General features: G+C 38.9%; 1 protein-coding gene across 3 annotated transcripts in view; it reads right to left on the bottom strand.

Moving 5' to 3' along the window:
* Positions 1–15,736, bottom strand: part of ADAM17 (ADAM metallopeptidase domain 17) — a 37,528-nt gene that overhangs the window by 16,675 nt on the left and 5,117 nt on the right. For all 3 annotated transcript variants that reach the window (XM_036335385.1, XM_036335386.1, XM_036335387.1), the window contains exons 2-7: positions 11,149–11,281; positions 8,760–8,890; positions 7,903–7,991; positions 4,556–4,724; positions 3,270–3,403; positions 696–785 (exon numbers count right to left, since the gene is read on the bottom strand). In XM_036335385.1, the coding sequence (XP_036191278.1) occupies positions 696–785; positions 3,270–3,403; positions 4,556–4,724; positions 7,903–7,991; positions 8,760–8,890; positions 11,149–11,281 (746 nt within the window). The remainder of the gene's footprint in view (positions 1–695; positions 786–3,269; positions 3,404–4,555; positions 4,725–7,902; positions 7,992–8,759; positions 8,891–11,148; positions 11,282–15,736) is intronic.

Below are 15,736 nucleotides of genomic sequence, written 5' to 3'. Positions count from 1 at the left end.
TTCTCTCTCATCGGTGTTTCTAGCTCTCTATCCCTCTCCCTTCCTCTCTGTAAAAAATCAATAAAATATATTTAATAAAATTTTATTTATTTATTTATTTATTTATTTGGGGTTTTTTTTGGGAGAGAGGAAGAGAGAGATAGAAACACTGCACACCCCTATGGGGATTGAGCCTGCAACTTGGACATGTGACCTAACCGGGGATCAAACCCATCACCTCTTGGTGCGTAGGATGATGCTCAACCACTGAGCCACACCAGCTGGGCTGGACATATTCTATTAACAAGATATAAGAAATCAGGAGGTTTGGGAGAAAGTTCTAATGGGTCTGTACGCATAAATGCCTTGCAATGTACACAGTAGTTCTGAGCAACTTTTCTGACTACAGACTCAACACTACGTGCCAGGATTCTAACTGAAGACAGAAAGCATGATCGCAGGCAAGGAAAACAGGGCAGGGGATAGAAAGGCCCTGAATTCAGAGAAGGGAGAGATCAGAGCAGCAAAAAAGGCTTTTTGCCTAAAACAAGCTTAAGAACAGAAAACTTCATAATCTATAAGTAATTAATAGAAAAAACACTGTAATTTAACAAATAAAAATTATGGCATTTATTTATTTATGATTAGATCTGAAGTGACAAATATTTACATGACAGAACTTAGCTGAGTATGTGAGCCAATGCATTGATAAGTACCTGTTCTATCTGTATTCCATAACCTTTAAAGCCTGCGTTGTCCCAGGAAGTGTTCCGGTAGATGTCATCGACTCTGTCAATGAGCTCTATCTGTGAGAGGGAGAGACATTATGTACCGTTACTGCTCTTTGCACCGTAATGAATCCTGCAGGGAGAAAGCGCCATTATAAAAGTTTCTACCAATTACAAACACTAGCATAATAGCATCTTTATCACTGACAGTGCTAACAAAGAAGTTATTCCCAGCCCCAAATAAAGTGTTGTTACCAGAGTAAAACAGTGGTACACCTTAGTATAAATCAAAGTAATCAACTGCATATGGAACCAAAATACCAAGTAACCAGTTTTTTTTTAAAAAAACCCTGCCATTCCAGTCAGTTACAAAAATGAAAATGAATAGTCCATCGATTTACCTAAAAGTCTCTTCTAGGAAATATTCTGTCTTCACTCGGTCTCTTGGCCAATTCCTCAAACGCCTTCCTCAGAGAGAGTGAGGAGCAGTGCCAGGCCCTGCTCAGCTTGTCCCCGCCCGCCCTGGGCGGAGTGCAGCATGGGGACCAGGCCGAGAGCCAGGAAAATGAGGCTCACCTCCCCCTTCCCTCTGTGCTCTCACTTGGGAGGGGGAGGTGGTTAGCGAGGGAAAGGATGATAGCCAAGGACGGTTCACACCACCAAGAACAAAACACTCAGCAGTACCTTCTCTCAAAGAGAATTTTTTATTGTTCAAAACTGGCTAGATGAGGTTTTTTGGGCAACTGCAAAGCATATTATAGGTAGAAAACTGCTCTTTGCTTAGAGCAGTGATGGTGAACCTGACACGCGTGTCAGAGGTGACACAGAACTCATTTTTTTGGTTGATTTCTCTTTGTTAAATGGCATTTAAATATATAAAATAAATATCAAGAATATAAATCTTTGTTTTACTATGGTTGCAAATATCAAAAAATTTCTATATGTGACACAGCACCAGAGTTAAGTTAGGGTTTTTCAAAATGCTGACATGCTGAGCTCAAAAGGTTCGCCATCACTGGCTTAGAGTTACTGTAAGACTAAGAAATGCAAATTTTAAGAGTACAGTAAGTCCTCAAGTTACGTCAGAGATCCGTTCCTACGTAACACAATTTTCTCTGTAAGTCGAAACCCACCTACATAAGCACCTACGTCACTCACTGGGAGCACATACACAGCAGTAATGAAGTGAAGCAGTAAAAAAAACAAATTAAAAGAAAGAGAACACCAGGGGATTGTCAAGGGCGGGGAAAAAAAGGAGACATATGTAATACTCTTTGTAATACTTTAAGCAATAAAACAATTAAGAAAAAGAAAATGGAAAAGGAAAAAAAAAGAAACAGTAAATACCAAAAAAAAAAAAAAAAAGAAAGAGAACAATTCCTGACCTTCACTTGTGGTAAATAAATAATAAAAAACATAAAGCACATATGTACATACATACGTCGAAATGACGGAACTTTTTTTTTATATAAATGGGAGATGGCGACATAACCACGAAAGGACATACGTCGAGTCCGACGTAACCCGAGGACTGTCTGTGCTAGTTAACCTCTCATTATATTCATATTCTTGGTGTAATGAACAAAGAAGTAAATTAAGAGAACTCCTTAATACAAAGCCCTATTAAGAAACTTTTTCAGGAAATCTCTCTTCCATAGGAGCAAGAATTACAGTGACTTCACACACTGCTCCTACTAGCTTCACAATGACTTCTTTCACTTGGCGAGGAGGAGAGAGAAGGGTGAGGGCGGGCATGGCAGAGAAGGGCCACCGAGAGGCAACGAGAAAGACGTCTTTACTGAGCCAGACTCTTGGCTCATGAAGAGTTGCATTCGCTTATTTCCTAAACAGCATTTTGGTCAGTGCCAAGTTATCAGACAAATGAGGTCATACTATGAAAAATGTCAATGAAATCTGATTCTCTTGACTTTTCAAAATTACAACGGTAAATGCTTAAAAATCCAGTGTCAATACTTCTGTAATCTTCACTCTCAGCCCGCAAGTTGGTTATAAGCATGAAGGTCCCATCTATTTCTCAGAGCCCAATAATTAACCATTTTATGGCACAAACCAAACCCATCTTCTCTGAAATATGCATATAAGCAGAAATCAGTTTAGAGAAAACGCCATTATAAAAGTTTCTACCAATTACAAAAACTAGCATAATGTTTATTCTTTATACAAATACATTTTCCACTCTAGAGCAACATTCACATGTCCCAGTAAGATCACTGCCATTATAGCAGTAATGTTTTCAAAGAATTCACTTGGGTAAAGAGAGGCCTATGTAATGAACTCTCCCTAACCCTAATATGCATAAAAATTCTACTGTGCAGAAAATAATAGTTCAAAGGTAAAACAGGTTTTCAAATATTTGAAACTAAAATCTCTATGCAGTAATGCAAGAACCTCAGATAGCCCTCAAGTATTTTATGAAATAATACGGCATCTGAAACAGATCCATTTCTTCATGTTTCAAATTGTGCAGTCCTCTCCTAAGGGAAATGAGTCTACCTACATGAGTGTTTTTGTCCGTTACCTTCTCCCGTATCAAATACTTACTAAGTAATTGGTGGTGGTGCTCTCTTCCCCTCTGCCCATGTGCTTGTAAAAGCGATGATCTGCCACCACCAGTAATTTACACGTGTTCTTCATGGGATCAGGGTCGGCTCTTCTCCTCACCCGATGAACAAGTTCTAATAGGAATTTGTAAGCACTATTACATCAAAGTTCATCAAACAAGGAGGTTTTATAGTAACTCTTTAAACCTAGCACAGCTTTGAAACAAACATTACATGAATTTAGTTTCCTTACAGGTATCTTGAACAAAAAAACCCCCCACAATTTGAAGGAAAAGTGAAAAGTAATATGAGATTTGAAAATTGTAGAATTCAAATCCTAGCTGGTTTGGCTCAGTCAACAGAGCATCAGCCTGCGGACTGAAGGGTCCTGGGTTTGATTCCCGTTAAGGGCACATGCCTAGGTTGCAGGCTTGATCCCCAGTAGGGGGTGTGCAGGAGGCAGCTGATCAATAATTCCTTCTCATCACTGATGTTTCCACCTCTCTCCCTTCCTCTCTGAAATCAATAAAAATATATATTTTTTAAAAATTGTAGAATTCAAAACCAAGGAAAAGTGTCTGTAATTTTTAAAATGAGGCAACTTTAAAAAGTACTTGCAAGTAAAGCAATCAGCTATTTATTGCTCGCCTATGAAGCTCTCACTCTCTTCTAGAAGTCCACAAATTAACCAAAGTAATGGCAAAAATATCAAGGTAATCAAAGACATTAAAAACCAGTTTGTGTTAATAGGTTTTCTTATCAAATAATGAAATTGTTTAAGAATTTATTTATATACTAAAATGCTAGTAATATTTTCTAAGGTTTGCAAAAATAAGGACAGTAGACTATTTCTCCAAGATGGTTGTTTTCAAAAGGTGCTAAATGGATCTGCCCCAAACTGATAAGCTTCATCTTTCCAATCATTAAAGAGCTTTCCTGCTACCAAGTAATGTCTTATCACTTATCTAAAGATTGTTTTACAGCAGTATTATTTTGTCATTTTTAAATACCTGCAAATAAAAAAATACTTTCCCTCAGATTATTCAATTCCCCTTTCCCCAATCTTTTTTAAAGTCTAATCTTTACTGTTACGATTGTTTTCTAGTGTTTTTATTTCTTGTATTATAGGCAAAAGAATTAACATAAAAATTTCTGAACAGAGCTATTTTCCAGCCAAATACTATAGTTACTTGAAAAACATGCTTTTTAAAGAAATCACCTTAACAACCCTATTGAAGACAGCACAGTGCTTGTTTCCTACTTGAAATATGTTTTTTTAAGTCTTACCCTTAGGTGCCTCTCCATCTACCAGCCCTTCTGGAAGCAAATCTTCATTTTCCGCCTTTATGTAACCACACACTTTTGAAGAGTGCAACCGTGAAACGTTCTTGATATCTTCAGATTTATAAACTAATATTCTTTTGTCTTTAGTATCATTAATTAGTCTCCAAAGTGGCTAAAATTAAAAAAATATAATTGAGATGGAAAATATAAAAATTCCTAAACATTAAATTCTTACATCCTTTCCTTGTTTTTAGATAACATTCATTTCCAGGCTAAGTAAACTGACTAGTCATTTTTATAGGAAATAAACCATTTCAATTTTTATCGTAAGAGTTTCTATGCTAGGAAACAGATACATGGATTATTCACTTTTTTATTTTACCTGTAGATAAAGAAGGGCATTATTTTGCACAAGTTATGAAACCTTTTAGAAGAACCAGAAGAGAAAATGCATATCCTTTTCCATTCACTGATTCAAAATATTTATGTTAACACCAACCATGCTGGGTGATGGGCAGACAGCATGGAAGTTAGACAAGATTCTGTTCCGATGCTTTTTCATTCTCGTTTCCTTAACATCTTACATGCACAGGAAAGAAAAATACCTTCGCTTACAATATTGCAAGGCCACCGTAAATCAGAACTAACATATTCAAAAGGGTACCCAAGTCAAAAGAATGTTTATTATTTCGAACTCAAGTTCCTCTCTGTAAGGGACATTGGTCTCATCAGAACCAAACAGCTTGTGAGAAAGGTTCAAAAAGATAAAATTTACATACACACATGTATATCCATAACCATCATGAAAATGAAATTAAAACGACAAGAAAACACTACTTCATACCCAGCAGGAAGACTATAATAAAAAATACACCCAGAACAGGTGTTGGCGAGGAGGTGGACAAAGCAGACTCTCATGCATGCTGGTGCACATGTCACATGGGCTGTCAAATGCAGTATGTAAAATGTGAGCTTGTCAAGTACAGCCACTATGGAAAACAGTGTTACTGTATGACCCAGCAGTCCCACTCCTAGTTTATATCCAAGAGAAATGAAAGCATGTGCTCAAACAAAAACTTGTGCACAAGTGTTCACAGCAGCGTTATTCATAATAGCCAAAAAGTGGCAACAACTCAAATGTCCAATGGATAAAGGAATAAGCAAAAGGTGATATATCCATACAATAGAATGCTACTTGGTTATAAAAAGAAATAAAGTACTGACACATGCTACAACACGAATGAAGCAGGAAAACATAAGTGAAAGCAGCAGTCACAAAAGCCCACACACTGTGTAGTTCCACTCATGTGAAATGACCAGGCAAATCTAGAGAGAGCAGCACGTCAGTGGTTGCCTGGGGCTAGGGGAAGAGGGAGAAAAGGGTGATGGGGGTGATCAAAATGTTCTAAAACTGATCATGTGATACCTACACTATTCTATGAACATACTAAAAACCACCAAGTTATATAGTTTAAATGGGTAAACTGTACAGCGAATTGTATCTCAATGAAGCTGTTAAATACATACATACTCTCTTATAATCCATGTAGGAGGCAGATTTAAAAACAATGGCTACAGAACCTCAGGCTACAGAGACCTCAGAAAGTTCACTAACCAACTCCTCGCTATCGAAACCTTCACAAACCTGCACCTGGCCTACGAACAGGAAGAGGACATTTTTTTCTTTGGGCACAAACACTTCTAAATTCATATTAATCGTTTCATAATATAGCCCACCTTGCAGAGAAAAAGACAGCAGGCTTCGGGATCAGCTATGCCTGGGTTCAAACCTCACTGTGCCCACCGCATGCCTGGGAGATGCTAACGTATCAGCATAACTGTTCTCATTGGGTAAGGCAGTGGTAACGCCTCTCCTGAAGATAATGTCGAATATGAATCCAGTTACATATTAAGATTTCAAAATGAAGGGAGTTACTATTACTAGTACTAAAAGCAGATCCTATTCTCACCATTTCTAAGAGAGTGCTGAATCCTGTAATAACCACTACTACTAACCATGACTGGACCCTAAATTGGAAGGGGAAAAAATCCATGAAAGAGATTTTGAGGAGGACAAGAGATTTTTTTGACTATGCACGGATTGTCAGCACTGAAATATACCTGAACCTTTCCTTTTAACTAATCTTCATTATAGTTTTCCCACAGGTGTTCTGTTTTGATGATACCCAGAGTATTCGCATTTTCCTAGAAACAGAGAATACCTTCGACCCACCATCTGTGGCAAATGTTGTTTTCCAGACTAATCTCTGACACACGGCTACCAGTCCTGCACAAACGTGACCAGTGCAGCCCTGGTTTTACTGCTAGTACTTTAACAAAAGAGCGGCCCGAGTTTCCTACTTTCCTCTTTTAACCCCTCAGACCAGGGGTCCTCAAACTACGGCCCGCGGGCCACATGCAAATACAAATATTGTATTTGTTCCCGTTTTGGTTTTTTACTTCAAAATAAGATATGTGCAGTGTGCATAGGAATTTGTTCATAGTTTTTTTTTTAAACTATAGTCCGGCCCTCCAACGGTCTGAGGGACAGTGAACTGGCCCCCTGTTTAAAAAGTTTGAGGAACCCTGCCTCAGACTCTAAACTATTACCCTTCATTGCTCTTGCATTTCCAGAGCATCTAGGAGGAGAAAAAAAAGGAGAAATGGACAAATAAGACTTCACCTTCATCCTTGAGAGTGTTTACACCAATAATAGGATTATTAGAGTAAGAATAAGGAAAAAATGAGTCGGGAAGGGAAAGGAAGTTTTCTCTTCCTATTATCCACCCACATGTGATTTTTACCCAATTATGGTGTCAGAAATACAGAGTGCATCTTATGACAGCTTCTTAGCCATTTGTAAAAAATATCACCTTCTTTAAAACATCATCTACTTTCCTAATTAAAAATCTTTAAATACAAGGAAAAAAGAAGTATACTTATAGATCTTTGTCTTCTTACAACAACTGGGAAACGACTTTTTGAAAATCAGAGATAATTAAGTGAAGTCAGAGAGAAAAATGACAAGAACCATATGATTTCACTCATATATGGGATATGAAACAAAAAGCAACAAACAAAAGGCAAACTCATTCAGACAACAGCAAGGTGGTTACCAGATGGGAAGGGGTGAGAGGAGGACAAAGAGGGCAAAGGAGGTCAAACATATGGTATCGGAAGAAAACTAGACTTCTGGGGGTGGGCATACAATTGCGTATACAGATGTCATCTTATAATGCTGTACTCCTGAAAGTTATGTTATTAACCAATGTTACTCCAATAAATTTAATAAAATAGACATTTGATGAAAAAAAGATATATGCTAAGAAAAAAACTCATGTTAGATTTACCTCTATATTATATTCTGCCCCATCTGTGTTGATCCTTATTGTAATATCATCATCTCCTATATGGGCTAGAACCCTAGAGTCAGGCTCACCTTAAAGAGAAAAAAATTTATTTTCATTATTAAAAAATACTTATATCAAAAAATAAACTATGCCGCACTGCCATTAAAACTCAACAAAGCCCTTCATCAGAGTGCATCTGCCCAGACACTGTGAACACCATGGGAACACCCGGAGCAGAGAGAGACTCGCCTCAGGAGGGGCCTCTATCCAGTCATCTGACACCTCTCTCTCGCTTCCAGCTTCTGAATGAGAATGATCTAGAGTCTGTTACAGAACAAAACCAGCCAGCCTGTAATTTCCTCCGGGAATAACTGCCTACTTTGGGCGAAGAAAGAACGAAGAGGAGGCACAAAACATAATGTGAAACACAGAGGTCTTGAACTCTACTATTTGACGATTTTAATGCCATTTGTTTCTGACTGTAGAAAAAGTTCCAGAAGTAAACGACAATTGCTAGCTGGATACATTTTCTTAAATATAAAACAGGATCATAAAGACAGTTATTTTATCTCCTACGTTCTCTGTGTATAATCTCCTAAGGGAAGTCTACGATCCTTCTCTAAAGAAAAGGTTAAATCCTCATCACTTGAGAGGAAACTCATTTCAATCATCCAAGTGGTCAGCTAGTGTGGCAGCTGGTAACACCCGTATCCTCCTGCTTGAATGTTTTTGCTTCCAAACTTAGATAGCAGCAGTTCTGATACTCCTTCTCCCTCCCCCCCAAAAAGAATATGCAATCAAGTTAGATCTGGACACCTACCACCCCAGACACAAAGGCAAACAAGCTCCATACTGACCAACCACGTGTCCACGGAAGAAGTCTTGCCACTTGACGCTGTACTCGCTTTCATTTTTACCATCGACCACCACAACTTTGAAATTTTGGGAAAAGCGTTCAGTACTTGACGTCAGGTATAATTTAAAATGCCTGAAGAAAGAAAGCATCCATATTTTACTCTAAGAACATAAAATGGAAGCCTAATTTTCATTTAATTAAACTCCCTTAAAAAAGAAGTTGACAGAAGAGTTGATATTAATAAAATGCCATGCAAGTTTTCACTACTGTTTTACTAGGTACTTAGAGCACCGTGTCTCCTGTAAACACAAAGGACTAATCTCTTCAGTGTAAGAATCTGGCAGCCAAGAGCATCTAGAACTGGGAAAGAAGACTCGAGCAGCTTAGGCATTCATCTTTTCTGGAGACTGAAGAATAAGGAAACACACATCTGGATAGTGTAAGTCAAAGTCCTGCATGTCTTAAAAACTTATTAAAATCTGATATTATTTGAGACTATTTATTGAACACCTACGCAGTCCTAGATGCTCTGTACTGGTATATGTTGTAGCCACTTCACACAGTAAAAATTGAGGCTTGGAAATTAATCCACATATCCGAGGTTACACAGCTGGTAGATGGCAGAACTGGAAGCTGAATTTGGCTCCTTTCCGAAGCCTGTCCTATGCTGCCTCTAGCAATCCATCTGACGTTACTGCTGTGTACAAGTCACAAATGCTACTTTCTTGTGTTTAAAAGCACTCAAGCTTTTCTCCTCCTTCTAAAAAGATCTTGAAAAAAATTAATCCACAATACCACGAGGAAAATAAATACAAGGCAAAAACAACACAGACATTAAAATACACACTGCAGTTCTTCAGTTAGCTTAATATCCTTTCGTTTTCTATGAGTTTCAGTCTCTTTTTTTTAAATATATTTTATTGATTTTTTACAGAGAGGAAGGGAGAGGGATAGAGATAGAAACATCGATGAGAGAGAAACACCGATCAGCTGCCTCCTGCACATCTCCTACTGGGGATGTGCCTGCTACCAAGGTACATGCCCTTGACCGGAATCGAACCTGGGACCCTTCAGTCCGCAGGCCGACGCTCTATCCACTGAGCCAAGCTGGTTAGGGCGAGTTTCAGTCTTGACTTAAAAACTAGGCATAGCGAGCAAGAATTTTTCAATTATTATTTACAGAGTCCTTTCAATGTGCCCATGAACATCAAAAATAAAGGTATGTTTTTCATCTTAGCCACAGGAACAAATTTTGTCAGCTATGGTGTTGAAAATATGAAATGTTACTTCCTATGGGTCTGCATAAGCCTCAACTGCAAGAATCTAGACTAAGATTGTCTCCATGGCAACAAATATTTTTAACATTTTTGAGCATAACAAGGTAATTTTAGTTTGCTTGTGGGTTGTTTTTTTAATGGTCACAGAGAAAGAGACGATAGAACATTGTTTCAGAAAACCTTGGAACATTTTCTCCTGCTATCCTAACACTATCTTCCCACACATTCACAGGTATGATTTTTTTCCGTCAGTTATGCTGAGAACTTATTATCAATGCCTTATCATTTCATTTTAGAGCTCTCCAGGAGTTCTACATTGCTTTTACTTAATGTTCTTTCCAGAAAAACCACTGGAATTGTGCTCTTCACTTTCTACATTATTAGGGGCCAAGTGATATAAAATTCCTGTTTTTGAGTTTCCAATCTTCAACTTTCAGCTATAAAGCCTCCCACAGAATATATCAGTCGGAATTTATTTGTTACTCTATCCTCCCAAAATTATGTGAAGTCATGTACTTACAGAATTCTTTTGTAATTTTCATTTATCTTTGACTTTTAAGGATTTACAGTAACCACAAACATTTTTCTATTTTTTGTATATATCACCAAAAGATCATCACAATAAGTCTAGTTAATATCCATCTAACCAAGATCTAACTTCTAGTTTTTAAAACATAAATGTTGAATGTTGCCAAATTAAATTAACCTTCGCAAGCAATCAGCCACACCCAGAATGTTAGCCAGGGTGGTTTAGTGGGTTCTATTCATGGTCAATTAATGAAAATTCTTTGTTAGAATTCGATAAACATATTATGACCACCACTGACACTTTGGGAATACCTATTTACTTTTTAAAAATAATCATCAGTGTAAATTTTAGAATAGGCAATATACAGTGTAATAATCTGACAGACTAATTGTATTAATTACAAATCTTTAAAAATGTAACTTCCCAAGATACGCTTATATACCTGAAACTAATATAATACTGTATTATCAAATGTAATTGAAAAAATAAGTAACCTTTGGGGGGGGGGAAACAACTTATTTTTCTGCTTTTGCCAAACCAAGTCTCGCTTGCCCCAACATTTTTCTATGAATAATTCAAATTACCTTTTCAATGCTGAAAACGTCAGCAGTGTTTCTAAATGTGTTGATGCCTGTAGATCTCTCTTTCTTACCGAGTGCTGTTGGATACTGGATAAAGAGAGGATATCGTAGTCTGAGAGCAAAGAATCAAGCTTTTCTGAAATAAAGGCAAAAAAGTTATTAACACCTAAACCTACTAATCAATTGTAATATTACTAAAATGAGAGTCAGACAACAAACTCTTCCTAATGTACCACATTATGAAGTGCCCAGTGCACAAGTTATGAAGTATTCTTACAAAAAACACACAAACTGAACCTGAATCTAACCAAGATCTAACTTCTAGTTTTTAAAACATAAATGTTGAATGTTGCCAAATTAAATTAACCTTCGCAAGCAATCAGCCACACCCAGAATGTTAGAATTCCGGCAGAACAAATGACCCAATGTCTTCAGGAAATAAACAGCATGGGAAAGAAGGGAGGGGCGACACCTACTAGACAAGAACATGGCAAGCAAGCCCATGTGCGAACCTTTTTAGGTCCCAGGTCACACCAACCGACTGTGGAAAGATACTGTGGCAATGAGGGAAATCTGAGCACGAGTCCATGTTCATATCAGGCAGTGGTAATTTTGGTATCTTAAAGAGTATCATATTATGCAATGACCTAACTTCTAAATTAAAGGTATTTCTGGCTTGTATGTTTAGAATTCCTAAGATCAAGGTAGCCAACTCAACCTGCCAATTGCCAATCTGAGCTACATCAGTTTCTAATCAGTTGATGTGGAGCAAGAGCAACAAATGTATTAATGAGCAAACCAAAACTGGGAAAGTAAATGTTTTACAAAAAAAACACATAATCCAAATTAGAGAACAAGAAGTGATACTATCCTATTACTGCTGCCCTCAACAAATACAGACTATCAGTCCAGTGGACACCAGGAAGCAGAAGTAATAAAACCAAACTAATCCCTGGGAAAAATCAACATTAATGATTTTACCAGAATGACCTGGAACCCAAGAAAAGTAAAGAGCACTGCTACCAAAATAAAACAAGCACAAAAATGTCTTTATTTGATACCGAGCAAGACGAAACAAGGTAAAGTAAGTCTACTCTACAAGTCACTTGTAATCAACAGCAACTCTGCAGCCTCTTCCAAAATCAAGAAAATTTTTGGAATACAATTTTGGTGACTTAAGTCTCTGCAGAAACTGTCTAAAAATATTTGAGCTGATGCTTTCCTTTTCTCTCAACAAATATCCCTGCAGAAACAAAATCATTCCACTGGATTTAGGATGTCCTCAAAATAGAGCAGGAGCTTAAAATACAAGTGAAGTGCCACTGAGGTTAAATATGCTCAGAAAAACCACGAATAAAATAAAGAACCCACCCCATGCTCTCTCCTTCTTCCCCTAAACTCCCTCAGCTGGTTGGTGCATCAGTTCACTCATTCACTGCTACGTGCCAGGCACTGAGTAAGTCCTGACGGACAGCCTTAAGCAGAACTAAGGCCTTGCCTACCGCAGCACTCATTTCAGTGTGGGAGAGACAGACAACACGCAAGCAAATACAGGTCAGTGCTGTGGACACTAAAGCAGGACAGCCGACAGGGAGCGGGGAGGGCCAGTTTATAGTGTGGTCAAAAGAGGGAAAATGCCTCCTCCCCAGCGGCCCTGAAGACAGCAGCGAGTACGCACACTGCTCTAAGATTTACGTAAATTCATTCCAAGTCCACTCCAGAGTCTAACTCAAGGTAACATCACACAAAGTAGCAGCAAATTTCACACTTGCTGGGTCCCCCCATTTTCTGTTAACAAAACTTCCTTTTAACTTTAATCCAGAGAAAAGCTGTCTGAGCAGGCATCCATCACTTCTTTGCCTATGGGTGGCTGTTGGTTAGCTGGCCTTGCTAATGTTTGTAATGCTCAGCAGCACCAATAAAAACCTTCAAGAAGCTTACCATTTACTCAACAATGTGTGCTGGGCGTTCTGTTATTTCCACAACATCCCTGAGGCTCTAGCCCCATCTTACAGATGAGCAGAGACTCGGGGAGGAATGATCACAGGGAATGTAGCACAGAGCTGGGATTTGAACCTGGGCCTGCCTGGCTGGAAACCCCAAGCTTTCCTCACGTCATGCTGTTTAAGCTTCTTAAAGATAGCCTTGCTCTTCTTGGACCTTCTATTTCCAGGTCTCCTACGTTTGAACAAGTCAACCAAACATGACCTCACCTCCCTTTGAATTCTGAAGCCCTGTGTTTACTACTTTCTCCTGGCACTTTTGAGTTATATCTGTTTTATCTCACAAATAGATTGTAAAATGGCCAAAAGGGAGCTCTGCATTGTTCGCCACAGCACCCCCACCTCACAATACCCAGCACAGAGCCTACGCTCACCAATTCTCAATGCTGAGATACTGATACAATTCTTCACTCTTCAACTTCCTGATACAGACAGGTTGGTACATGAACTCAGTTTCATTCAAGATCATAATCACTCCTACTGACTGAGAAACCCAACCTCAATACTGTAGTTTCACTGTCAATATTACAGGCCAGCCGCTCTCAAAGGCTGCTCCCCACACCAGCACCATCAGCATCAACACCTCTTGGGAACTTGTTAGAAGGGCCAGTTTTCAACCAGAAATTCTTAGGGTGGAGCTCAGCAATCTGTGTTTAACCTGCCTTCCAGGTGACATTGACGGACACCCAAGTTGGAGAACCACTGCTGAACTAAAGTAAGGAAATAATTCAAAGAAAAAACTTTACACACAAAGATGTTCATTGTTCAGCCTTGCATTATTTTTATAAACAAAAAGCAGAAACAAGGTAATAACTGGGCAACAGGTAAGTTATGGTACTACTACTCTTTTTTTATTTAATGGATCTTAGAGAGAGGAAGGGAGGGAGAGAGAGGAAGAGAACATCGATGTGAGAGAGACATCAACTGCTTATCTCCCACTTGTGCCACAACCGGGACCGAACCTGCAACCAGGGTATGTGACCTGAGGGGACTGAACCAGCCACTTCTTGGTGTATGGGACGACATTTAACCAACTGAGCCACACCAGCCGGGACAAGTTATGGAACTTCTACATAACAACAACAACAAAAATGCAATCACTTAAAATGCTGAAGCCCTAGCCGGTGTGGTTCAGTTGGTTGAGCATCATCCCATGCACCTCGAGGTCACTGGTTCAGTTCCCAGTCAGGGCATATCCCTGGGTTGTGGGCTCCATCCCCAGTAAGAATCAGCTGATCCATGTTTCTCTCTCTCTAAAATCAGTAAAAACACTTTAAAAAAATAAATAGAAAATACTCTTAAAAACAGGTTTTAAAACATGGAGAAATATTTATGCTATAATAAACAAAGGTACATTTTTTTGAAAAATACTCTTCATGCTGCATGATCTTAACTATGTTTAAAAATAGGCCTACAAAAAAACAGCAAGATAGTAACATCACTGGTTATCTTTAGGTATATTTTCTCTATAAAAAGCACTTTTTAAATGAAGCTTGCTAAAGCACTTTAAAAAACTTTACTATGTTTCAACTGTAATTTATCCTCTTACATTAACTAGCTGGCTCCAACTGGAGCTCTGGGGCCATTCCAACAGCATGGCCACAGCACTGCCCTAGTCCAACTAACGGACCTCCTGCCCTTGCACTGTCCTTCACTAGCAAGTACCCTCTCAGAATCCCCGTCCGTATTTCACTGCGCTTCACTTTCCAAATTTCAACCAGTGTTTGTCTCAGTTTCCTATAGCTCCTCAACTGAATTTATATTTCCCCCACTTGACAAAAGCTTTTAGCCTTTATCCGTATCCAAATCTCTCAAGAAACTTATTATAAACCACTTAACATGCTTAGCTCAGTGTATGGCCACAACCTCTCTGCTCGCTCCTGTCTAGTTATCTTTAGAGACCCTCCCTTCCTCACTGCTGTTGTATCTTTTCCACCCCAACCCTCCTTTCGTGCACACACATTCTGCACTTCACTTCCTCCTGTCCCACCAGACTCTGCCTATTTACTCACTCAATATTTATTGAGAACCTTCTATCTTCCGGGGACTAGGGATATAATGAAGAAAGAAAAATACATTTCCAGCCCTAGCTGGTTTGGCTCAGTGGATAGAGCATTGGCCTGCGGACTGAAGGGTCCCGGGTTCGACTCCAGTCAAGGGCACATGCCTGGGTTGCGGGCTCAGTCCCCAGTAGGAGGCAGCCAATCGAAGATTCTCTCTCATCATTGATGTTTCTATCTCTCTCTTCCTCTCTGAAATCAATAAAAATGTATTAAAAAAGAAAAAGAAAAATACATTTCCAATATTGTGACATTGGAGGAAAGACCACTACACAAAAAATGATTATAAAGTATGTCAAGCACCAAGGGAAAAGGAGTTCTAGGAAGTCAGGGGAGGACACAGCAGGAGCATGACCCCTGCCTGGTGAGCCCAGGGTACTTTCCCAGGGAACAACACTGAAGTTAAGAACAAAAGGATGAGGAGGAAGCCACGGACATAGAAAGAAAGGAGGAGGTTCCACCAGTAAGTAGAGGGCATAACATGTGCTGAGGCCCACAAGAAACACAGAACGGATCCTCAAAGCAGTG

Source organism: Myotis myotis, unplaced genomic scaffold, assembly GCF_014108235.1.
Source record: "Myotis myotis isolate mMyoMyo1 unplaced genomic scaffold, mMyoMyo1.p scaffold_m19_p_14, whole genome shotgun sequence".
Classification (NCBI taxonomy): Eukaryota; Metazoa; Chordata; class Mammalia; order Chiroptera; family Vespertilionidae; genus Myotis; species Myotis myotis.
This window is presented reverse-complemented; position numbering and strand designations above follow the sequence as displayed.